Below are 26528 nucleotides of genomic sequence, written 5' to 3'. Positions count from 1 at the left end.
CTTCCATGATTTAATTTGTCAAATTCCATTATTTCTTGCATTCAACAGCCATATAAAATAATAATGCGCAAACTACATGCAGCTTAGTTTAGTAGAGTTGCTAGACCCGTTTATTCAGTTAATTTCTTTGAATTTTGTCATATGTTGTTGGGACTTCAAACGGTAAGGTTCCTCCATCGACGCATCAGTAATAGCCTTAGCTATCAATCTCTCGTAATACTCATGTACGGGAGAGATACTAATTGTGTGATAGACTTATGTGAATGTCTATCACATGTAGCTATTTTTCCGTGCTTTCTAGCACTTGGTGGGAACCTATACAGGGAATCGTTGATTGTCGTCGACAGCTTTTTGTGCAACATATCTCCATCTATCTTTTTAGTAGCCGTAGTTCTTTCTGGTTTATTTTCTGTTGCACAATGTAAAGTTTGCTTATTTCGTTATCATAGTGTTCACATTATTAGATGATTTTATCAGCAAATACTTTATGTAGTGAGCTGGGTGCTACGTCAATAGTAAAAGTGGTCCTCAGCAGAACTCCAATAACAACTTTTTTAGCTGTTACACTTTTCCCATTCATTAGTTTTGTTGCATGACCATTCCATTAGCACATCACTATCATTGCTAGTAATTTACTTTTAACAATTAACAAATATGCCAGACATGAATACCGTAGTGATATTTATTTCCAATGTTGAGAGTAAACTAGGTCCACCTTGCAGATCTTCCTTCAGGTATTGCTTGTGTAATTCGCGAGTCGTATGCCAATTCGCAGTTCTTTCTTCATAAGATTTACTGTAAGGTCAAATGCCGTAATCTTGTGTAAACGCACTTTTACTTATGTAAATAAGCTGGGTATGTGGAAGCTCTATATAGGAGTGTCTTCACCAATCTGGTTACTAGCATAGATGGTTCTGGCGCCATTGCCATTCCAGATTGTATCCCTCTCACCAATAACTAGTACTTCACGGCTTGTTAAACATCTATAATGTACCTGTGGACTGTTGGATATTTTCCTTCTCCCTATGCATTGTTGAGTAGTTGGAAATTCCATATATTCTATGGGTGTCATGTGATAGCTTTGGGATCACAGTGATGCTAGTAGTGGGGACTTGACTGACATCAGCTCATGGCATTTAGGCAATAATGTCTTATTGTCACTTTCTGCATTTACTGAACAGGTTAATCGAGACAGCTCATATCTCCGTCTAGCCTGTCTTGGCGAGCTGTTGTTTTTGCGGAGTTGTCCCCTGGCGAGCGAAGTGAGCAAAACTACAGCTTGTCACAATACGCACTGCACCTGATGCATCAGCTGCACTGAAAGGGAGTTGTTCTCTTTTGTCTATGCGGCTTGGCTGTGACATTATGTCGGTCGATCCATTGATAATCAACGGATTTAGCCCAAAAATTTATGAAGAAAAATAAGATATAAACGTTTAACCAGAGACCAGTCTCTGCGGTAAACTTTAGTAAAACTTAAGAATAAAATAAATTAAAAATAAAATCAATAAGAACAAATAAAACTGACTAAGACAAAAATAGAAATAAAACTGACTGAGCGCACAAATAATGACATGTTTAGTTGCTGTTGTTGCCTAAGTTCTTAAGTTCTACTAAAGTTTACCGCAGAGACTGGTCGCTGGTCAAATGTTTTTATCTTATTTCTACATAAACTTTTGGGCTAAATCTGTTAAGGTTACCAATGGAGCGACCGACATAACATCGCAGCCAAGCTGCATAGACGGAAGAGAACAACTCCCTTTCAGTGCAGCTGATGCATCAGGGGCAGTGCGTATTGTGACAAGCTGTTGTTTTGCTCTCTCCGCTCGACGGGGGACAACTCCCCAAAAACAGCAGTTTGTCAAGACACCCTAATCTCCATCACGTCCTTCTGTCATGGCTGACAATCTAAATATGTGTTTAGTTTGTCACAAATCCTCAGAAAATGTGCAGTCAATGCATGTAGGCGCATCAGAATATTTGCATGTTGGTAGATGTTTAAGAAGCCAGCCATTGACTTTAATGCCTGATTAGGACCAATATTTTTCGATAAATCGTCAGGCCGCGCAGAACACTGCTCTCGTGGAGTGCGCACAAGATTCAGTTGGTCATCTGACGATTTCATAACTATTTGGTTCACATCACACCACACATCTGCATAAGCTTCCATAGCAGGTTGCAGCACCTCGCATGCCATATATATGACACTGGTCTGAATCATATTACATGTTACATATTGTTGCCATTACATCCAAGAGTAGGATTAGGAAATACTAGGAAAAAATAGGATATAGTATAGTAGATTGCTAGGTTCAAAGTAGGTTCATAGTCACAGGGTAAGGCGACTCTTCATTAACTTACGCTCGCATTTCTCATGCTTTTGGTTGTAGATGGGCCAAACCAGAAACAATGTCACGGGCTGGCTTTTACCACGAGCCGACTTCTAGTAATGATGACAGAAGCATGTGCTTTACATGCAATGTCTGCCTCGTGTGTTGGGAGAAAACTGATGAACCTTGGTCGGAGCACGAACGACACCAGCCTAACTGTCCGTTTATCAAGAATGTTCCAACTCAAAATGTACCTTTAGCTGTATACTATGCCTCGCAGCCCGCGATACACGCGCCACACAAGGTAAGTCCGATGTGATGAGTGTATCATTTGATTGGATACGGGAGAGTCTCCGTCTCTTCTTCCATGCCGAGTTGTTAGTCTATTTCTCTTTCCACGCCTCGGCTCTCGGGTAAACGCAAAGTTTTACATGTCGCTATAACTTGCCCAATCTTCATCACCTGTGCACAGCAAAACCTTTATATCTACATTCATAAATACCACTTGTCATTGCTTGTCTACCACTTGTCATTGCGTGTCTACCACTTGTCATTGCGTGTCCACCATTTGTCATTGCGTGTCCACCATTTGTCATTGCGTGTCTACCATTTGTCATTGCGTGTCTACCACTTGTCATTGCGTGTCTACCACTTGTCATTGCGTGTCTACCACTTGTCATTGCGTGTCTACCACTTGTCATTGCGTGTCTACCACTTGTCATTGCGTGTCTACCACTTGTCATTGCGTGTCTACCACTTGTCATTGCGTGTCTACCACTTGTCATTGCGTGTCTACCACTTGTCATTGCGTGTCTACCACTTGTCATTGCGTGTCTACCACTTGTCATTGCGTGTCTACCACTTGTCATTGCGTGTCTACCACTTGTCATTGCGTGTCTACCACTTGTCATTGCGTGTCTACCACTTGTCATTGCGTGTCTACCACTTGTCATTGCGTGTCTACCACTTGTCATTGCGTGTCTACCACTTGTCATTGCGTGTCTACCACTTGTCATTGCGTGTCTACCACTTGTCATTGCGTGTCTACCACTTGTCATTGCGTGTCTACGTGTTAGTCCGTGCAAATGCTTTGCATGCCCAAATTTTTTGGTTGATTGCCTATACCCTGTTCCTTCCGCTAGGCTGCTAAAATATTTGGTTTTGAAAGTCTGTCTAGCTCCTGAGAAGCAGCCTCTCAAACACCCACCTGCGGGTCTGTCTGAATGAAAATAAAGGGAATCGTGGGCATCGTTGGGCTCACTGCTTGTATGCATTTACTCCATTTAGAGATATGCCGAGCGTGTTACAGCCGTCTGTACTTTGGCCCAAGTATCCTTGTAAGAATACGCTACTTCATTTGATTTGTTCCAGTCCAAACACCTAAAATAGCCCTCCATAAATAATATAATAACACACATATAATACATATAATACCGCACATACAATAACACACATATATGTACATTTTACAACACACATATATGTCATGACCACCTAAACCATGGTTAAGTCGGGATTATAAGATTTAGAGTTATCTACACTAACAGAAGAAAAAAAATTCTGTTATTTTGTAATAAAAAATTTTGATTCAAGCTTAATTACAGCAGATTTTATGGTCAATAGACTGAATACACGTTTACCATTAGTGCGAAAACATAGTTCCGAGAAAACTGGTGTTCAAGTTTGAGAAACGAAAACCAATGCATGATTTTGTTTACATTTCAAAACATCATAGCAACCAATATCAAGAAGTTGTGATATTAATCTAGATTTCTGTCTTTATATCCAAAACATTATGCTGAATTTAAAAATCTTAACAAATTTTAGCTGGTTGTCATAGAAATAGCTGTATATTTATAAGAAAATGTATTACTTAATTTTGCAGATATTAAAAGCGGCTTGGCAGTACCGCGATATTGAGCACAATCGTAGTATGATCAACAAAATCTTTAAAAAAATAATAACAGTAACATATTGCACACCATCGGTCACTATATACTTCGATCTTGTAAATTCGAATAATTATTCTTATAATTAAATCTTATAATATCGAATAATTATTCTTATAATTAAATATTGTAATCTTATAAGAATCGTTAGGAATATATCATCATCATTCCCTTTACTTTCACTGCTTTTGACATCAGTTGGAATACCAAAGTACTCATTATAAGTGTCCACAATGTCAGAATCATCTTTCAAACCGGCAAAAAGAAACGATTATGTTTGTTGGACGCCATTATTCAGTACTTCCTGTTTAGCATAGCAGTGGTTTTAAGTTTTTTTTCCGAGGGTTAAAGACATTTATTATCTAAACTGACTTCAGATTCAGAAAGATCACTCTTTGATTGGTCCAGATGCACGTGTTACAAAAATTGTTACCAATATTATAAATTCAGTTAGTGTAACTTTAAAGTCGGATAACTCAACTTTGTGATTTGTGACTTAACCATGGTTTCTGTGACGACGACCCATATAATACATATAATAACACACAGCATTCATGCTAATGAATTATAGAAAGGTTCCAAATCAGACTAGGCAATGGTAACATAAATTAACTGTTACATACCAACTCTGACCTTGAAACTTGCCTTCTTCTAAAACTTAGCTCTGTTTCCTGAAAGGTTAATGGTAGGTAAGAGCTTCACACAAATGGCTATTCATATATGGGCAACAATATTATCACTAGTAGCATGAATATAATAGTCACTAGTGTAAATTGGAACGACTTAAAAACTTTTCAGATAATATTCTGGGTGATTAAATATGTGAAAATCCTTTTTTATAGTTAAATTTGTTTATTATGAACATAAAAATATATTGTGCTTCGTTGTTTTTATCGCTGACACGCAACGAATTTTTTAAAGCAAAATATAGTAATACGAATAGCTGCACAAATATTACTGTGATTACATACTGTTGGTCATCCATATACACACTCTGTATATTCTGACAGTACTTCAATGTTGGTACTGGAAAATTTTGTAAGGGTTTCATAGCCTTCACAACACTGAAGCTAATTCTCATTGGTCCATCTATTGTTCAAAGAAAAGATGGAAATCTATTGGAAGGATCTATTGTGCGTGAAAGGATGCTACAAAACAGCGCGGCGTTTTGTAACATCCTTTCATGCAACCACAACAAGTATGTGCACCATGTGTCAGCAATGCATTTCGCCCGCGTGTAACAGATTTTGAGGGCTGCGTTAGTTGTGTTCTAGTGAACAAAGAGCTACGGATTTGCTCGTTAAACAATATGAAAATATGTTGGAGTCGGAAATGAGAACACTGATAGCAATAATAATAATAATATTGGTCAGAGACCTAGAGCTGCAGCTGTTATGGAGTGAAATATTTCTCTTTCTAGCTGATGACAACCTGTAGGTATGGAGATAGTGTATTCCTCGCTATCGCTAAGCCAGATGAGAACTCGGTTAAGATGTACAGCATGGGGAGACAACTGGATTTATGTAGGCATTTCCAGATAGAACCAAAATCGTGTAAGTAGTACTAGAATATACCTATGCTGTTATAATACTTGTAATTTTTATTTGTGATAGACCATGAATATATCTTGCCAAGTTAGTTTGATCACCGAACAGTTGGGTGGCCCCCACAGTCTTATGATGTTGTTTATTGACCTAGACGCTATTGGAGATCCTTCTACATCTCTGGAGATGCCAGAAGTGGAGTCGCATGTAATGGAGCACATTATCTTCTCTTACCGGCTGACAGCTCTGTGTCTAATCACGAAGGAGGATGACACCAGTGGCATGTCCCTGATTGTAGCCTCACTCTATAATAACGTATGTTGTGTCTTTCCATTGCGATATGTCTTTACAGTCTCTAGGTCAGCCTTTGATGTAACAGAGGAAGTTGAATTATATGCTAGTGATACATGTTAGTAACCTAGTGATACATGTGCCTCTGGTGCAATGTCTACTTGCCAAGGTTTAGCGAGGTAAAAAGAGTGAGACCTTTGCTTTATTCTAGCGTCACTAATAGGCTCGACTTTTGACTTGCGATAACCTCTGTACAATGGACGACCCCCCCCCCCCCCCCCCCCCCGCCGTCATATGATATTAATTTGTTTCGGTGTTGGCATCGCAAGGCGAAATGTCGTATAGAGGGGTATAAAAAACCCATAGTAATTATCTAATGCAAACACCTGTTAAAAACATCAAAATTTTATATTTTGATTCAATTCAAAATTTTAATGTAATGTACACATTAAAAATTAGTAATGGAATAGTATATTAACCTTAGTAACCATAGTTACCTACAGTAACTTTAGTGTACGCATTGGTTATGATCTGCAATGAAATGTAACATTACAATGTACAGTGCGTACTAGTGCTGGGCACGAGTACTTCTTGGTCAACGGGTTTAGACCCGCCCCCTTCTGTTCGGGTTTTTCGAGTATCGGGTAGCTAGTAGTGCTAGGCTCGGGTATTTCTTTGCCTACGGGTTTTTCGGGTATCGGGTTTATTGATATGGATTTTATGTTTAAATTTTCTAAACAGATTTATCTTCAAATTTACAAAGCAATTATATTTCTTTTCAATTTATTTATCATTTTTCACAATTTTTATTGACTAACATTCGTACTCGCAGCGTTAACAGGTGGATTGTTAAACAGTCAAGATAGTCTGGGGCTACAGGGCATTTTCGTGTCAACAGGTGGCAGAAGATAGGGTCTATGGTAGCTTAATACTTAAGCATGTTCTATGTACCTCTGACTTTTTGTAGATGGTGCTCCAAATATCATAAAAAACTTTACATTATCGGCTTTTTCCGTTAGTAAGGCTTGTTGGCTTAGTAGAACTTGGTTATAATGAATTATGTAATCCATCATAGCTAGCTGTGGTAATAATTTTAAACAGAGTTATTAAATTTTCACTATCAGCGCTGCTATCAACGCTGCTATCAAAGCTACTATCAACGCTGATAGCTGTTTCTAACAAGGCGATAGCGGAAACAGACTAAGGACCTATGTGTTATCAGTGATAGCGAACACGCGCCGTATTAAAAATGGCATAGATTTGTTTACGAAGCCGATTTGGCTAATTGCGCAAATAAAATGTGATGTAAGTATTTCTTCTCACCTTTTAATGACAAGTAATCACTGCTTGACTACAATATTTCTAGTAGGCATAGTAAATAAGGTATGATATATTTTATTCTATCTATTAAATTAAAGACTCGTTAAACTCCATTGTCATGCTTCCTTAGCAAAAATGACACAGAGATGCCCTGTGGTCCCAGACTAAGAGCGCAGGATGCAATAGACCGGGTTTTTGTTAACACTACCCGACGGATCCGTGTACCAAAACCTGAACTTGAAAGTCAAAACCCGAACCCGAAGGACCGGAATACCCGAAATCTCTATTACCCGATACTCGAGAGAAGATAAACCCGCGAGTTCAACGAGTATTACTACCCGTGCCCAGCACTAGTGCGTACCATATGGAGCTCTTACCTTCGAGACAGACGTATAACATAAACTTTGAATTTAACTTCAATTAATTTAGTTTACTAAACACACACTTGAAAATAAGTTTTAGTATGTATTTTACTAAACTTTAATTTTGTCATTGCCGTAATCTTTATTACCGGTTTCCAGCTTCGTTTTCACTTCAACTTTTAACAAATAAGTCTGAACTGAAATACAGAAATTGAACATCGTATCTCTGTCAGGCAATGTGGGAGGGTATTCGAAGGATAGCATATAATAATACATTGCCACTCATATTGCCATAGAATAACATATTGTCATTCTCGTTATATCGATGTATTCAGCACACCGACCGCCAAATTTGAACTTAGAGAGACATTTTTGTTGATGTTGACTCGCGATAAAATTTTTCGTTAGGAGGGGATGAAAAAACATGGTAAGACAAAAAACTGTAAAACAGGGGTGTATACAAAAGGGGCGTCGTAACCAGGGGTGCAGTGTATATGAGTAATTTGACCTGCATGAAATTTGAGCGAATATTCTGTCTCGACATGTATAGCGGTTTTAAACATAGTGTCAGAAATTGCTTGGAAAATTGCAATATTTATTGTAAGTGAAAGTTAAAAAGCGCTAAAAAGTTTGATTTAAATTGATTTAAACTGTATTTTGCTTAAATTAGAGTGCATGAAAGAGGAGTATTAAAGTAGACAAACAAGTATGGACGTACACGTGTGAACATGCAGCTGTATAAGCACGCAGGAATCTCCAATGTCTTCAAGTGGACTTTCATGTGAGAGGTTTTGACTATGTAAAAGTAGTAGCTCTCCATCGCTAGACGAGCTCTCTAATGTCCTGCTACACAATGGACAAATTCTGGTATTTTTACTTGATCTTATTACCTGACTTCAAATAAACCAGAGTCAATTTATCGCTCTGACACGTATTTCTGTCACCTCGGGATGCAGACAGTTTCATAAAGATATGAAGCTTCCCATTTTCTCTTGAGTTTCCAAGAGCCCTGACATGCCAAGACATTCGCCTGCTGCTTCCTGTCACTATAAACTTACCATCGGCAGCATACCCTTCTTTATTTATTGCGACCAAGTAATCTATCTCTACGCTTTTCACTGTTTGGTTTTAGATGGCACAGCTAGCCTCATATGAGACAGGATACATGTCTTCCACAGTTGGCCAGGTTGACCTTGACGATGCCTACGCCGCTTCCTTTAGGTATGTATCATAAAGTCGAAATAAGAGAGTTATGACATTTACAAAGGGAAGGTTGGAGCCAAAGGCTGTTGAACTCCAAGCTATCTTAGTATTATTAGTGAGTACTGATTAGCAGTTCTTCTTCTTATTTTACCAATACTAGCTGTACCAGCCGGCGTTGCCCGGGTAGTAAAACATTTAAAAAAAAATTTTTTTTCCAACATATAAAACATTTAACGTTCTAACTTTTAAACTTCATACCAGGAAAAAAGATTAGAGAAAAAATTAGAGATTAGGAGGAAAAATAAAATGTAAAGGTGTTTAAATGTAAAATCATTGGCAAGTAATGCCTAGATATGGTCTGGTTTGCAACGATTGCATGTCAGTGTTGGCATTCGAAAATATCGTAGGTTATAGACGTACATAGAGTGATATAGAAATCCATAGTAATTATCTAATGCAATCACCTCCTGGTAAAAATCATCATTATCAAATAGTAACAAAATAATATGTTAACTTTTAGTAACTATAGGTACCTACATTAACTTTAGTGCATTTTGTGGTTATTATCTGCAAGATAATATAACATTACCATGTACTACGTGGAGAGTTCTCACCTTCGAGACAGACGTGTAACATAAACGCTGAATCTAACCTAAATAAATTTAGTTTACTAAACACATACTTGAAAGAAGTTTTAGTATGTATTTTAGTAAACTTCAAACTTGGTACTAAAATTTTATTTATTCGTTTGCGAATCCGTTTTTACCATAAAAGATAACTCTGAACTCACCACAGCGAGCAACATTCATCTCTTAATATTGTAAATAATTAGTACCCAAATCGCCAAATTTTTATTTTGAGAGAAATTATTGTTAATATCGTGTGGCAGAAATAATTCGCCTCAACGAAAAAGCGTCATGTTTCCTAGAGTTAGGGGAAAAATACTTTATAACAGGGGCGTCGTAACGCGTAATACTCAAATAATACATCATTTAGGGTGTGCATACTCTGTACAGTATATGATAGTGTCCTTGATCAATACACTTATATAGCTCAGTAGTCGAGTGTGTGGATTTAAAACTTGCAATTGCAATCTCCATGAGTTCAAATCCACCAGAATGCGGAATTTTAATGCCAATATATAAATAGCTATAGCTGGACATACACCGACACAGACAGGCACACAAACTTTGAGAAATATATACGTAGAGATTGTAGTTTTGTCACATTTAAGGGTGTCAATATAGAAGTTGGTTCGAAGCATAGCTCTATCGATTTCTTCATGTATTAGGTTCTAATGGTTGTCTGTTTGTCTTAGCTCTCCAGAGGCTCTTGCCGAAGCCATTTACTTGGAGCAGCATTATCTAGTCTCAGAACCTCCTAAAGAAAAGAGTGAAAAAGGACATGTCATGCCATGCAATGCCAAGCGAACTCATACTATCGAAATTCCTGAATGGTAAGAGGCAAGAAGGTTATTACAGATTTACCACTGTATTTGGTATAGATTTCAAGTCAGTGTCGGAGTAGATGTGTAGTTTAGTGGTTGTCTTAGACAGGCCTCATTCAACTGTACATGTAACTATATATATACATGTACATATATCACTGTACATATATCACTTCACGGTATTTTTACATTGCAGCTTTTGTTATCCTGGGTTTGAGATAGAAATCTTGGAACAAAGTCTAGACCGACGGTATCTAATTGCTTACATAGCCTTCAAGGACCTAAATAACTTCCCTTGTCACTCGGGCTTGCGCTGTGGAGCCATCATTACATATGAGGTAAAGTATGCTAGTATTATATCATTATATATGAGGTAAAATATACTAGTATTATATCATTATATATTAGGTGAGGTACACTAGTATTATATCATTATATATGAGGTAAGGTATGCTAGTATTATATCATTATATATGAGGTAAGGTATGCTAGTATTATATCATTATATATGAGATAAAATATACTAGTATTATATCATTATATATTAGGTAAGGTACACTAGTATTATATCATTATATATGAGGTAAGGTATGCTAGTATTATATCATTATATATGAGGTAAGGTATACTAGTATTATATCATTATATATGAGGTAAGGTACACTAGTATTACATCATTATATATTAGGTAAGGTATACTAGTATTATATCATTATATATTAGGTAAGATATACAGTAATACTGCAACTTACGAGTGCTCCAACTTACGAGAAACTTGAGATACGAGTCAGCTTTAAAGCAAGTTTTAGCACTAACATACGAGCCATGTTTGAGATATGAGCACGTGAGCATACCTGCCAACTCTCACGCATTGGGCGTGAGACTCACGCAATCACCCCAAAGAAAAAATGGAAATGCGTGAGATTTTGGCCCCAATTTCCACAATTTTATATATACTATCATTGATACATCAATTGCCCCAAAACCAAATCCCATGCATTGCCCCACTCTTGGGTTGGCAGGTCTGCACGTGAGTCAGTTGCCAAGTATGCCAGAGATGTTTTATGAGAACAGCATCACTCTGTATTTTTAATTGCTCAGGTTATAATATGTTTGTACCGTGTTTTTGTGTGCGATTTTCAGTGCAGAGTTATGTGAATTAAAAGTACTGTGCGTAGTCCGACAGTTTGCCAGTAAAATGAAAGATAATGCAAAGAAAAAGCATGTGATAACAATTGATATTAAACGGAAAATTATTGAAAAATATGCGAAATGTGTATGCGTGATTGAGCTAGCTCAGCAATGTAACCGAAATATATCCACAATGATCAAACAGATGGATTATTTTCAGGGCATTTATTTCACAAAAGGACTAACCATAGTTTCTAAACGGCGCAGCGATCTTTACGACCGCTGATGGAGGGACTGCTCAAGCATGGGATAAACGATAAACAATTGGCTGGTAACAGCGTAACTGAAACGATGCTATGTGAAAAGGCCGGTGCTATATATCAAAACAATAAAAATAGACATTCGAGCAAGTTGGCTAGTGGTCGTGCATTAACACTTTGTGACGACACCTGTGTTCGCCCTAATCGCAACATGTTGAAAGGGCGACAAAAACAAACGTCCTTAGATAGGTTTATCTTAAAACGGCCGGCTAGTCGTGAAAGCGAAACAAAGGAAAAATTAGCTAACCAGCGAGCAACTTAAAATTATGAACGCCGAAGAAATTTTAATTACGTTAAGTTAAAAATGAAAGTTTGCTTTTAGGTTTGCTTCTAAGTTTGTCTTTTAAGACTTTGATTTATTTTAAATTTATCAAAGTCAACTGTTGTAATGAAGGATAACTTATATCTCCCTCTCTGGCAAATTCTAGCGTTAGCTGCTATTGTAGGTATTTAATTTTACATTTTAATTAATCACATTTCTTTGCATTATTTTTTATTTGTTGTTTTTTGAAAGCATGTGCTAAGTTAGAACAATAACCAACACGTTCTTCCTGTTACAATATCTTGTTTTGAGTGTTTTATTTGAATTTTTTAGAGTATGGAAACCAATCAAAATATATTTAATTGTTCTATATATAAATAAATTGCACTAACATGCGAGTAAATTGACATACGAGCTCAGTCTCGGAACGCATTAAGCTCGCAAGTCGAAGTATGACTGTACTAGTATTATATCATTATATATGAGGTAAGGTATGCTAGTATTATATCATTATATATTAGGTAAGGTACACTAGTATTATATCATTATATATGAGGTAAAGTATACTAGTATTATATCATTATATATTAGGTAAGGTATACTAGTATTATATCATTATATATGAGGTAAGTTATACTAGTATTATATCACTAGAAATTCCACTGTCATACAGCCCACGACCAAAGTGATATTGGAAAAAAGAAAGGGTACTGATGGTTGAGAAATGCAATATTAGCAGTCAAATAGGATAACTGCAATGGTAGCTGTAATGTACTGGGTGTTATTATATACAACAAATAGCATGCAAATATGAGGCAAGGTATGCTAGTATTACATCATTATATATGAGGTAAGGTATACTAGGATTATATCATTATATATGAGATGATTCTGTTACATATAAACATAGCGTTACTGGTCACTCACCTGCAGGTTCAGGATAGAAACAGCAGCAGTCCTTGGCTTCTTCCCACCCCTTTTGCTATCCAGATGTGTGACACACCTGATGACTGCATCACACATATAAACCAGCTCACCCTTGAGTTCTCCTATAACAACAGAGATAGTGACATGGCAACTGATGAAGAGATCTATCACATGATTGTCACCAGAAGGTCCGGGGCTATCAGCGTAAGTAGTACTCCATCATAAGGTCTAGGGCTATAAGTAAGTGTCTGCTGTACCTCGTAACAAGCTTTGTGGTTTGTTCGTCTATCAGGATGTTTAATAGTGGCTGATGGAATTGTTTAGTGGTGGTGTTTATGGAGGATATGTTTATTGCTAGTGTAAATATGTATACCGCTAGAGTGGATATGTATGCCGCTAGTGTGGATATGTATACCGCTAGTGTGGATATGTATACCGCTAGTGTGGATATGTATACCGCTAGTGTGGATATGCCTACCCCTAGTGTGGATATGCCTACCCTTAGTGTGGATATGCCTATTCTACCGCTAGCGTGGATACATATACTGCTAGCATGGATATTTATACTTTTAGTTTGGATATGTATACTGTGAATGTGGATGTTTACTGTGCGTAGATATGTATAAATAATAAATTGTAATAGTGTCCCCAAAGAGCTACATAAATGTTCTCAATACATATGTACCTTTATAGCATGCCTAAAAGTAAATAGTGAATAGTAAATTTCGGTGAGTGGATGTGTGTGCGTGTGTGTGCGTGCGTGCCCATGAGCTGTCTGCATATGCCTCCTGTAGTTATGCACGATTTTATACATAATCTGTTTTTATCAATCATAATGCAATGATTTTAATCTGTTAACTTTCTCTTGCAGTTGCTGACAGTTAAACATCTGAAAGAGTTGTTGTTATATAAGACTGAGACTCACAAGTTTCTTCACACAGTTTATTGTTCAGGTAATTTGTTCCCTTGAGTGATTTGACTTGTTCCTCCTGATCTGTGCTCCAACTATATCACTCTGAGAGATGTTCTGTCATGTCAGATTTTACAGCTGTGAAATAGAGCTCTTGTTTTTCAATGCGCTATGACCATCCTGTGTTAATAATCTATGTCTAGGTTTGTATCAGTAGAGTTTGAATAATATCAATGATTACCCACTTCGATCGATTCTCAAGGCTTGGTAAAAGGCTGCAATCTTCACAGAGAGTTTCTGTTTGAGTAACTGGGAGACTTGTGATTTGAGTAACTGAGAGACTTGTGATTTGAGTAACTGAGAGACTTGTAATTTGAGTAACTGAGAGACTTGTGATTTGAGTAACCGAGAGGCTGTTATTTGAGTAGCTGAAAGACTGTGATTTGAGTAACTGAGAGACTGTGATGTGAGTAGCTGAGAGACTGTGATTTGAGTAGCTAAGAGACTTGTGATTTGAGTAACTGAGAGGCTGTTATTTGAGTAGCTGAGAGACTGTGATTTGAGTAACTGAGAGACTGTGATTTGAGTTGCTGAGAGACTTGTGATTTGAGTAACTGAGAGACTGTGATTTGAGTAGCTGAGAGACTGATTTGAGTAGCTGAGAGACTGTTATTTGAGTAACTGAGAGCCTGTGATTTGAGTAACTGAGAGACTGTGATTTGAGTAGCTGAGAGACTGTGGTTTGAGTAGCTGAGAGACTGTTATTTGAGTAGCTGAGAGACTGTGATTTGACTAGCTGAGAGACTGATTTGAGTAGCAGAGAGACTGTGATTGAGTAGCTGAGAGACTGTGATTTGAGTAGCTGAGAGTTTTGGTTCGAGCTTTTCAACTTCAAATGCTGTAATATTTGGTGCCAAGGGTCAGTTTGTGCTACATCTACATATCTATATAGATTTTTCAAAGTTTGTGTTTCTGTCGTTGTGTATGTCCAGCTATAGCTGTTAAAATCTTGGAGTTAAAATTTCGCATTTTCATGGATGAGAGATTGCAAGCACAATTTTTACACCAAGCTTTGTGCTTATCATGTACTGTATAGCGAATGCACACGCTGAATGACGTATTATTTGAAACTCTATGAATTTTATTAGCTCTATGAAACACGATGCTTTTTAGTGTTTTCTTGAACTTATATTTTCGGTTCTTTGTAAGGTTCAATTGCTATATCTTTGGTCAAGGCCAATTCTTTTTACGCAAACAATTGTATTATCTCCGTAGGAAGAGCCTCGACATTCTCTCTCCATTCGGTCAGACAAAGACAGTACGATATCTCATTTTTGCATTTGTACCAGTATCGAGAGATACCAGTATAGTCGTATTAAAAGTTTTGATGGATAGCTTCTGGTGGAACAGTAACTTTTTTATACACACTGGCACTTCTATGCAAGAATTGTTGTTATAAATTCAACATATTAAGGTTTTCTATCTTGTTTTCTCAGTTCGTATCCTTACCGAATCATCTTTTATTGTAATCATAGCAAAACAGACTTGATTTAGCTATTACTTGCTAATTATTTCACATTTACATTTAAACACATTTATAGTTGTTATATTTTTTCAATTTATGTGACCTGCACAAAATATTTTTCTCATGATATGAAGTTTGGAAATCACAGTTGTTTGACAAAGTTTGAAAACCTTTACAGTTGTTTATAGTTTCTCTCCTAATTTATTTCAACTACAAAAAACACTTCTCATGATATGTAGTTTGAAAGTTAGAATGGCAAATGTTATATGTTAAATACAAATCAAATTTCAGTGCAAAGACCTTTTTATTACTCGGGCAACGCCGAGTAGTACAGTTAGTAATGTATACATTTACAGTATTTAATAAAAGTTGCTACCAAACTTGGCACACTATACATCAATTTAGCGCAGTAATTCATGTGTGGTTTATTTGCTTCTGGTATTAGTGAGTAGGGTTGGTTGTGGAATAGCAATATATTTATAGTCAATTAAACTCTTTCATCACAATATTCCATGTAAAGCACCCGCGATCAAAATGATTTCTTATGAGCACTTGCGTGAACCTGTCAAGACTTTTAATATCCTACCCTCATCATTTGAATATTTACTTTTATCATGTCTTTCACTGCCGTCACACCGCTGTATTCTTTCTCCTCAACTGGAGAAAAATAAATATTTTCAAGGAATTACATAACTGCTTTGTACGTTTGCTGTAGGCGTGGACAGAGTGTGCGCTACCACTACAGAAGGAAATGTGGTCATGTTGCAGCTAGGCAATGCCATGAGCACATCCAGCTTGTTGGGCGATGATATGGTGGACTCTCCCACAGTTTCTTCTGCTCGAAGTGGTAGGCTTATATGCATGCTTTACAACTTGGAACATGCTTGGATGCGTCATTCTTGGGAAAACACGTGTTTTGTATGAATTTTGAGCAAAGTGGTTTATTTTATTTTTAAAATCCTGTCTGGCCCTGTTCAGATGAAACGATCTGTTAACACAGTTAACATGTTGTTAAGCAGTCTTTTTTGTAGGAAAACCAAATTTTAGGTCGAGGCACCAACCAGTTTCTTAGAACTAGCTAAAATGTATTCACATATCTACCCATGGCTCAAAAAAACAATTATGTTAACATGTCAACATGTCAACAACTGTGGTTTCGATCAGTCAATTGATAGCATTTGAACCTTACATATAGACGATAATGCGAAAATGAATAGTTGAGTTGTTGAGTTATCCTATAAAATAAAGCTAGACCATACTTGGTAGATAAAGGACTACTTTCACACTCATCTCTTTTGATCATTTTTGATATTATCACCGTTTCATTGAGCTTGTAGACTTCTAAAAGGTATTAGACATTCCAGGTCTATTCTCATGGTAGTTTCACTAAATGTTAATGTGGATGTACCGCTGAAATGTCTGCGCAAAATATTCTGCACTGCAAACAAGAGTTCTTTACTCCTGAAATAGGCTGTGATTGGCTGCGGCATTTTGGGACTCGTACATCACTAGGGTTTATAAGCAAAAATGTGCAATTATTTTTAAACTTAATGAAATGATTGGTTGAGACTATAGTTGTTTTTGAGCTGCGACCAAATATTCGTGTACATTCTAACCAATCAAAAGAAAAACGGGCTCTTCAAGTGAAATTTAGTGATTCACCATAAATGACATTGCTCTACAGTATTATGTTAGCAGGTTCTTTCACCTGAATGTAGCCTAAAGCAGGAGTTGGGTCACAAACTATCAAATTGTTTCCTTAAATCTTATTACTTCTTTCCTAAAGGAATAAGCGTTTAATCTTTCAAGAGTGAATGAATAAGCTTGCAATGGGAGATACATGACACATATGATTAGCTGATGCTGATATTGTGTTTTATACTATTGTAGGTTATACTTTAAAGCATAGAGTTATCTCCCCCTAGAGTGATAACTACCCTAGCATTTCCGGTGCCATCAAGGAGCGTTTAGGCCACGCCCATTTTTTGTGCTAGTCACTCGTAGTGATTGACAGAACAATAACATCAGCCATGAGAATGATCATTAATTTGCACAGTTAAGATAGTAATTAATGCTCATATTAAAGAAATGATGATTATAGTTTATTACTCTGATATATGCTTATTATTTGAAACAATTCAATACCTACCAGGGATCGCTAAACATATTATGGAAATGTTTACTTTTTCCTATCCATTTCCATCAATGATATGCGACCCCCCACAGCCCCATAGAGCAATGATATACAGCCAATGATATACAGCCCCCCTGTATATCATTGTTGTCATAAACATAAATATTTCCATAATTTTAGGGAGATGGATATGGAAATTTTATTTTAGAAATATGGAAATTTTATTTTAGAAATATGGAAATTTTATTTTAGAAATATGGAAATTTTATTTTAGAAATATGGAAATGTTATTGAAATGGAAATAGTATGGAAATGTTATTGAAATGGAAGTAATATGGAAATGGAAATAATATAGAAATGACGTAGGGAAATGTTATGGAAATGGAAATAATATGGAAATGAATTATGGAAATGTTATGGAAATGGAATTATATGGAAATGAATTATGGAAATTTTATGGAAATGGAAATAATATGGAAATGAATTATGGAAATGTTATGAAAATGGAAATAATATGGAAATGAAATAGGGAAATGTTATGGAAATGGAATTAATATGGAAATAAATTATGGAAATTTTATGGAATTGATATGGAAATGAATTATGGAAATGGAAATTGTGACATACACGTAATCCCTGATATCTATTTGACTTGCAAAGGTACTGAATAGATAGTGTTAAGTAAGTGAGTTAATGCATTCAGCTACTCATAGATAAGATAGATAGTCATACTGAGGTTGTATTGCATTGGTGTGTTGGGAAGCTAATCGACTGCCATCAACTATGAGCTGTACTACCCGAGTTGCCCGAGTAATAAAAAAGTCTGGACAGAAAATTTATTTTTATATAACATTTACCATTCTAACTTTTAAATTTCATATCATGAGAAAATATTTCTAAGCAGTCCAAATGAATTAAGAGGAAAAAGAAAACAACTGTAAAGGTTTTCAAGCTTTTTCAAACAACTACAACTTTTAAATTTCATATCATGAAAGAAGTGTTTTGTTGAAGTAAATTAGGAAAAAAAAACTGTAAATGTGTTTAAATGTAAAATAATTAGCAAGTAATGGCTAGATATAATCTGTTTAGCTATGATTACAATAAAAAATTATTTAATAAATAAGGTAATAAAAGAGTCTATTTTATTTTTATATAATTATAATTTAGTATAATTAAGTACGTTATAATTTATTTTTATTTAATATATAACAACATTTGCCACTTTAACTTTCAAACTACATATTATGAGAAGTGTTTTGTGTAATTGAAATAAATGAAGAGAAGAGAGGAAATAAGAACAACTGTAAATGTTTTCAAGCTTTTTCAAACAACTACAACTTTTAAATTTCATATCATGAAAGAAGTTTTTTGTTGACATGAATTAGGAAGAAAAATGAAACTGCAAATGTGTTTAAATGTAAATGTGAAATAATTAGCAAGTGATGGCTAAATATAATCTGTTTAGCTATGATTACAATAAAAAATTATTTAATAATAAAGTAATAAAAAAGTCTTTTTTATTTTTAAATAATTACAATTTAGTATAATTAGGTATAATTTATTTTTATCTAACATATAGCAACATTTGCCACTCTAACTTTCAAACTTTTTGCTTGCTTACATCAAGCAAAGATGTCCACTAACTAGTGGACATCTTTGCTTTAAGCTAGTCTATGTATTTGATTGATATGTATTGAAATCTAATATTACATGCAAGGGCTGTTTGTGAACTGTGGTGTCAATGAATCACTCTATCACCATACAGTGTCAATACTTTCAGTTGATGGCAGTCGATTAGCTTCCCATCACACCAATGTAATACAACCCCAGTATGATTATCTATCTTACCTATGAGCAACCAATGATATACAGCCCCCCATGTGTGGGGGCTGTATATCATTGGAGTAACTGATTGCATTAACTCACTTACTTAACACTATCTATTCAGTGCCTTTGCAATGCATATAGCTATTGAATTGCTTTAAATAATAAGCATATATTAGAGTAATAAACTATAATCATCATTTCTTTAATAAGAGCAATAATTACTATCTTAACTGTGGAAATTCATGATCATTCTCATGGCTGATGTTATCGTTCTGTGAATCACTGCGAGTGACTAGCACAAAAAAGGGGCGTGGCCTAAATGCTCCTTGTTGGCACCGGAAACGCTCGTGTTGTTGATGGCACAGTTATCACTCTAGGGGGAGATAACTCTATGCTTTAAAGCACATAAATTACATAATTTTTTTATTATATGGTTCAATACATCAGAGTCTTGGCTTTCGAATGAGCCTATATTCAATACACAAAGAACAATAGAACTATGAGAAACAGGGTGTCAAAAGTATGTCCTGCAATAAAAAAAAACTTGGTTGCAGTTCCCACAATGTGATGTCACAATTATTATTTAGCCTTAGGTAGTTGATACTTTTCGCTGCCATTGAGGCTGTGCTTTTCTGTAATAATCAGTGCTGTTAAACCCAGAGAGTGCTAATAATAAACTAGGATTCTTGATAATCAACAATGCCCGGGGATCGTGCGAATGCCCGACCAATACAAACACATGTTCTGGGTTAATTAATTATGCTTCAATAAATACATATACTGTCATTGATAAAGGTAATGAAATCACATCGTTTAAATTGTGACCTGCGGTTGCATGGCCTTAGGACTATATGTCAATCGCACTTACGCGAGATCACGCAATGCTTGAAATTAATTAGTCTCAGTCGCGACCCTCAACTTCACAATAAAATGAGAGGGCTAGTGCATAATATCATCGGGAAAACATAGTATGGTGCTTGGAATCTGAGTTATTTATCATAGAAATAGTCTGTACATAGAGAACTAATGACACTAATTCCTTTGTCATCTTCATTAGTTCTCAGGAGTTGTCCTACCTTTGCCTGACACAAGCGTCATTATCGTAGTAGATAAATATAAGCGGCAAGCAATAAAATAAGCGGTAAGAGCATGCAACACCGCATATAAAAATTGTGACATCACAATTGTCGAGTCTATACCATTGAACATTTCTGCGGTAGAGCTCTGGGGAAATCCTATAGCCACCAACCAACGTCTGTCTCACCATGTCAAACAGTGGTTCATTCGAAAGCCAATACTCTGATGTATTGATATATATGATAAAAAAATTATGTAATTGATGTGCTTTAAGTTTATCACTAGCAAATACTGTAAAACCTGTAATTGAACACCATGGCGATTTATTTTTCAACTCTTCTTCTATGGTGGCGGTCAATTGGAGGTTTTACGGTATGTGCTACCCGAGTTATCTTGAGATACTAAGTTCAGTCATTTTTCATTTATTGAAGAGTGTGCATGCTATTCGTACTGAAGATCACTTACGTGTACATATTTACTGATAGAGATTGAGGAGTTGTTTACCCCTCCTCTGAGTGACTCGAGCCTAAAACAATTAGCTGAGCTAACAGAAAGTGAAAATTTGACGGGGCGGTTTACGGCTACCCTTCCTGCCTGTTGGAGTGAGGTACAGCAAGACCAGCTTCAGCGCAAGCACCCACAGCATCTCCAGCAGTCGCTCTCCTCCGTCGGCGAGGCTGCTTTTGTCACTAAAACTTGGAAACTGCAGGTAATTATCTCCCTTGAAAACTGCAAGTAATCATCCCCCACTTTTACTACGATTCGTTGAGTATCACCCTGTTCATGCCTTCAACTGCTTGTGTATTGGTGGCACTTGAAAGGTCTTCAACAATCATAACACAGTCTAAAACTATGGCATTTTCTCTGCGGGCTTGCCATCATTTGCATAGTTTATGCGCTAACATTTCTACTGATTTTCTTTAGCCCGAAGGAGATACTGCGGTGAGAGAACATATCATTGAGCTGGCCTTGCCAAGAGTCACTTGCATTGGTCACGTAGATGTTCGATTTGTCCTGCAATCAAGAGCTAAGGAGATACCCGATGTGAAAGTCGCTCTGCTATGTGCGAAGGCTGAGGCGAGCAAATGCCATGGCAAGGTAAGCCCTTCCTTTATGTTTTAGGTTATATCATCGACAGAAGTAATATTATGACAATAGTAATACTGCCCAACCACACTTTGCCTTGTTGCCCTACTATGGTATACGCACTATCAGAGAATGAGACAACCACAATTTGCCTTGTTGCACTACTATGGTATACGCACTATCAGCGAATGAGACAACCACACTTAGCCTTGTTGTACTACTATGGTATACGCACTATCAGAGAATGAGACAACCACACTTTGCCTTGTTGTACTACTATGGTATACACACTATCAGAGAATGAGACAACCACAATTTGCCTTGTTGCACTACTATGGTATATGCACTATTAGCGAATGAGACAACCACACTTAGCCTTGTTGCACTACTATGGTATACACACTATCGATGGTCAGCAAATAAGACAATAGAGAAATCAATTGTGTTCATGCACTTACAGTTGCCAGTACGAAAAGATCAGCCCGGTGATCCAGATTTTATCCCAAAATCCTTTCTTGAAAAGCACAAGCTTCAGCTTTTATCCGCTCCAGTAAGCCTAACCTCTGGAGGTGATGTGACAGGGCAAGCAGGTGTGCTAGTTCTCACATCACCTGCTTTGCTCAAGGTGAAGCCTCGCTCCCTTGTCATCTACCTCAAGTTTGATGCTGACGCGTCTTGGAAGGTTGGTATCTGTGTTTGACTTCTCTGGGATCAGGATTGTTATCTTTTGTCATGTTCACTTAGGCGGTATTAGCATCATTAATCCTTTCCCTTGGTATAGTTCTAGACCACTTTCTTTATTTTTAGAGTTCTGACGCAGCTCTAGACATCGAGGCTATGCTATTCCCACAAGTACGAGCCCCAACCCAACTCAAGTGTAGCCCGCCTCGAGGATCTAGGTCTGGAATGAATGGCAAAGCCATGGACCTGATAGAGGAGTTGTCTGTCTCTGTACGAAGGACTAAGACCACAAGGTTATCTTCTGAAAGGGTATGACTAGCAGCTTCCTCATTGTTTCTCTTGGTTACTCTCTGTGGTCCTGCACCACTCGCTTCTCTACATGCCATATCCTCACACAGCCTTGCTAGCAACAAGTTTCCACTACTATCCCTTAGTATTATCAGTGTCCACTAGTATCCCTTATTGTTATCCGTATCCACTAGTATCCCTTATTATCAGTGTTAGTATCCCTTAATATTACCAGGGTTCACTGGTATCCCTTATTATTATCAGTGTTCCACTAGTATCCCTTATTATTATCAGTGTTCCACTAGTATCCCTTATTATTATCAGTGTCGACTAGTATCCCTTATTGTTATCAGTGTCCGCTAGTATCCCTTATTATTATCAGTGTCCCGTAGTATCTCTTATTATTATCAGTGTCCATTAGTATCCCTTATTGTTATCAGTATCCACTAGTATCCCTTATTGTTATCAATATCCACTAGTATCCCTTATTATCATCAGTGTCCACTATTATCCCTTATTATTATCAGTGTCCACTATTATCCCTTATTATTATCAGTTTCCACTATTATCCCTTATTATTATATTATTACCATTGTCTACTAATTCGTATTTACTTTCATCACTCTGCATGAAAGCGTTGACTATTGTCATTTTTTTTGCAGTACATTCGTTTGTAGTAGATAGTCTCAAATAAACATTGTAGATGGTACGTCTGGAAATGCTGGACCACAGGCCACTGCAGCGCCATCTAGTTGAGATAGCTTACACAGGGGATTTGGCAAAAGATGAGAACATTTCCCTACTTGCCACAGAGGAACATAAGATCACTGCCATGAGGATTCTCAGTTGGATTGCATCTCTGCAGATGAATGACATTCCTACGAGGTACGTAACATATACAACAACATACATCCCTATTCTGGCATATATCACTTGTGCAGCACTGTTAACAGCGTGTCTTTATTGTTCTCTGACGCATTCGTATCATTTCATTTATGCTTATGAGTTTTCTAAAAAGCATCCGCAGTTTGAGAGTACCCCTTTCCCAGCGGCCAGCATTACGCTTCTCTTGTACGGGATTTGTGCTTTTTCTGTTTTGTGTCCAAAACTTGCAGGCTTTTTTGTCAGTGTAGTATGTTCATACTTGTGACATCTCTAAAACTATTCTGAAAGTGTACACATACCAGCGAGGTTTTGAGCATTTACTAAGCCCCCTTATCATGCTAATAGGCCAGAAGGAGTCTTGCTCACCCAAATTCGCTCGAATTCAGCAGATGAACGTCGACGTGAAACTCGCTAAGCATCTACCTCACTGATCGGTTAATCTGTGGACACCTGTCAACTACAGTCAACTGTAACTGTAAAACAATTGAGATTGAAGGATTTATAACAATGTTGAGAGAGTGACCCATCTTGTACGATCTAACTGGTTTGACCACTAAATGTTTTTTTCAACTCTCTCAGCCATGCTGAGAGCACGCTTTCTTTTTATGCAAAGTTGCTAGCGCACACTATAATGGGTATGTACCTTAAGCCTTGAACATTTAGATATATGAGATTGTGTCATATGTGACTACATGCTACAGGAAATACAGTCAGACTATACTGGCTGTGTTGGAGGAGAAAATAGTCTGTTTAGTGGAACAGTGTCTCATACATGGCAGCAGATCCTCCGGCCATGCCCTCACCCGCCTCATCATAAACTGCACTGAGTGAGTAACCTCTACGACTAGACCCTGTTCCAAATCCCTTGTTAGACCTTCAACGCTAGTTAACTTTGCGGGCAATTTTTTTTTTGATTTTTGATTTGATTTGATTTTTATTGCGTAATAATAACATGACAATATGAGTAAAAAAATACACAGAGTAGCAATAGGACATGCCAGATAGCCAGAGGCTAGAGTCAAGGCAGCCCTAGCAAGCAGTAGGAAAAGAAACAGAATCAGCGATAAGCGCACACTCCGGAGCACCAGAGTCAGGAAGGACAGTCCCAGGACGCCCACAGGCGCTCTACCAACTTCGCCTTCAGCTGACCCGGAGCAGAGCCCGCACAATCACTCAAAAATTTATTATATAATTTCATTGCACTAAAAAATATCGATCTCTGTCCCTTAGAAGACAAACACTTTTTCAACTTTAATTGATTTTTACTTTTTAAACGGGTATCTTGACAATGATCTATCATAAAATCTTGCAACTCTTCAATGGGGAAAGAATTTGTTAAAAACATTAGCAGGCGATACTGGAATAAAATTTCAATTGGCATTATTTTTAAAATTTTAAAATTTTTGGAAACTGTTTGATTTGGTTTAAAATTGAGTATTATTCTGATTGCCTTTTTTTGCATGATTAAAAGTTTGTTTAAATCAGTTTTGTTGCCGTGGCCCCAAAACTCGATTCCATAAATTAAAAGAGAATAGAAAAAACTGTAGTACAAATTGATCATGGTTGATTTGTCTAGGTAGGGGCGAATGAAACGTAATATTAGTAATATGTAATTAAGTTTTTTGATGAGACTTTGGATGTGTTTTTTAAAAGTCAAGTTGTTGTCTAACGTGATACCTAAAAATTGAGTCGAATCTTTGATTTGTAGTTGAGAATTGTTTAAAGAAAGGCTTAGATTATAATTTTGAGTGTTTTTAGACGGATTTTTGAAAACTACTTGAAATGTTTTACTGTTGTTTAAAATGAGTCTGTTTGATAGGCACCATTCATTAATAATATTTAATTCCTCTTGGAGTTTAGAATTATCTGTTGAAAATATATTGGTGTCATCTGCGAATAAAATACAATCCAAAGCAGGTGCAGCATTTACTAAGTCATTTATAAAGATTAAAAATAAGAGGGGTCCTAAAATTGATCCTTGTGGGACACCAATCGTAATTGCCCTCATTTGCGAACAATCAGTATCTGTTTTGGTAAATTGAAATCTATTTTGGGGATAACTTTGAATAAGAGAGGAAGACTTTACACTAAAATTGTAGTAAGAAAGTTTGTCAATTAAAATTTTGTGATTAATCGTATCGAATGCCTTTGAAAAATCCAAAAATACGCCCTGAGTTATATTACTTTGATCTAAATTAGTATATAAAAATTCCATTAGACTGTTTATTGCTGTAGTGGTGCTTTTACCTTTTCTAAAACCAAATTGTTTAGGCGACAAGATGTTATTGGTTTCTAAAAAATCCCGTATTTGCAAAGACAAACATTTCTCTAAAATTTTTGATAAAGCAGGAAGAATGGAAATGGGCCGGTAATTAGATGGATCTGTTCTATTTCCTTTTTTAAATAATGGAGTCACGCGAGCTATTTTTAAACAATTTGGGAAATTAGATTGTTGTATAACAAGATTTATAAGATGTGTTAAAACTGGAATTAGGACTAGTTTATTTTCTTTTATTGCACGGAGAGAAATCCTATCATAGCCGGTTGCTTTAGGAAGACTGAAAGAATCAATTATTTGCAGTGTTTGGTAGGGGTCAATTATCTGGAAGCTAAAATCAATATCATTTACACAGTTGTCCATAAATTTAGAAAAGTGAATATCGGAAAGTGGCAACTCATTGGCCAGTTTATTACCAACATTTACGAAATGATCATTTAAGGTCTCAGCTATATCTTGCGAGTCTGTTAGGAGTTTTCCATCTTTGTTTATGCTCGTTGGGCTATCTGAATTTTTAGAGTCTCTATTTAACAATCTGTTTATGAATTTCCACTTTTCGTTTTGATTATTTTTACATTTATCAAATTCTTTTTTATAGAATTTAGTCTTCGCAGTTTTAATTTCATTTGTGACTAAATTTCTGAAACTGTGGTAAGAGGTGTGGAGCGAAGTATTGAAAGGTTCTTTTTTGCATTTAATGTGCAATTTTCTTCGCTTATTTATCTGTTTAAGTAGATGGTGATTCATCCAA

At 36.5% G+C, this 26528-nt stretch overlaps 1 protein-coding gene across 1 annotated transcript in view; it reads left to right on the top strand.

Annotated features, from left to right (window-relative positions):
• The window catches only part of LOC137401006 (baculoviral IAP repeat-containing protein 6-like), a 96694-nt gene that overhangs the window by 7408 nt on the left and 62758 nt on the right, over positions 1 to 26528 (top strand). The window contains 15 exon segments of the mRNA XM_068087347.1: positions 2391 to 2634; positions 5700 to 5832; positions 5978 to 6138; positions 8929 to 9017; positions 10318 to 10455; positions 10643 to 10784; positions 13093 to 13290; positions 13958 to 14039; positions 16237 to 16368; positions 21045 to 21268; positions 21484 to 21699; positions 22127 to 22327; positions 22453 to 22635; positions 23318 to 23499; positions 24201 to 24326. Of these exon segments, the coding sequence (XP_067943448.1) occupies positions 2391 to 2634; positions 5700 to 5832; positions 5978 to 6138; positions 8929 to 9017; positions 10318 to 10455; positions 10643 to 10784; positions 13093 to 13290; positions 13958 to 14039; positions 16237 to 16368; positions 21045 to 21268; positions 21484 to 21699; positions 22127 to 22327; positions 22453 to 22635; positions 23318 to 23499; positions 24201 to 24326 (2451 nt within the window).

Source organism: Watersipora subatra, chromosome 7 (genome assembly GCF_963576615.1).
Source record: "Watersipora subatra chromosome 7, tzWatSuba1.1, whole genome shotgun sequence".
NCBI classification, from domain to species: domain Eukaryota; kingdom Metazoa; phylum Bryozoa; class Gymnolaemata; order Cheilostomatida; family Watersiporidae; genus Watersipora; species Watersipora subatra.
The sequence above is the reverse complement of the archived record's forward strand: the minus strand, read 5'-3'. Positions and strand labels throughout refer to the sequence as shown.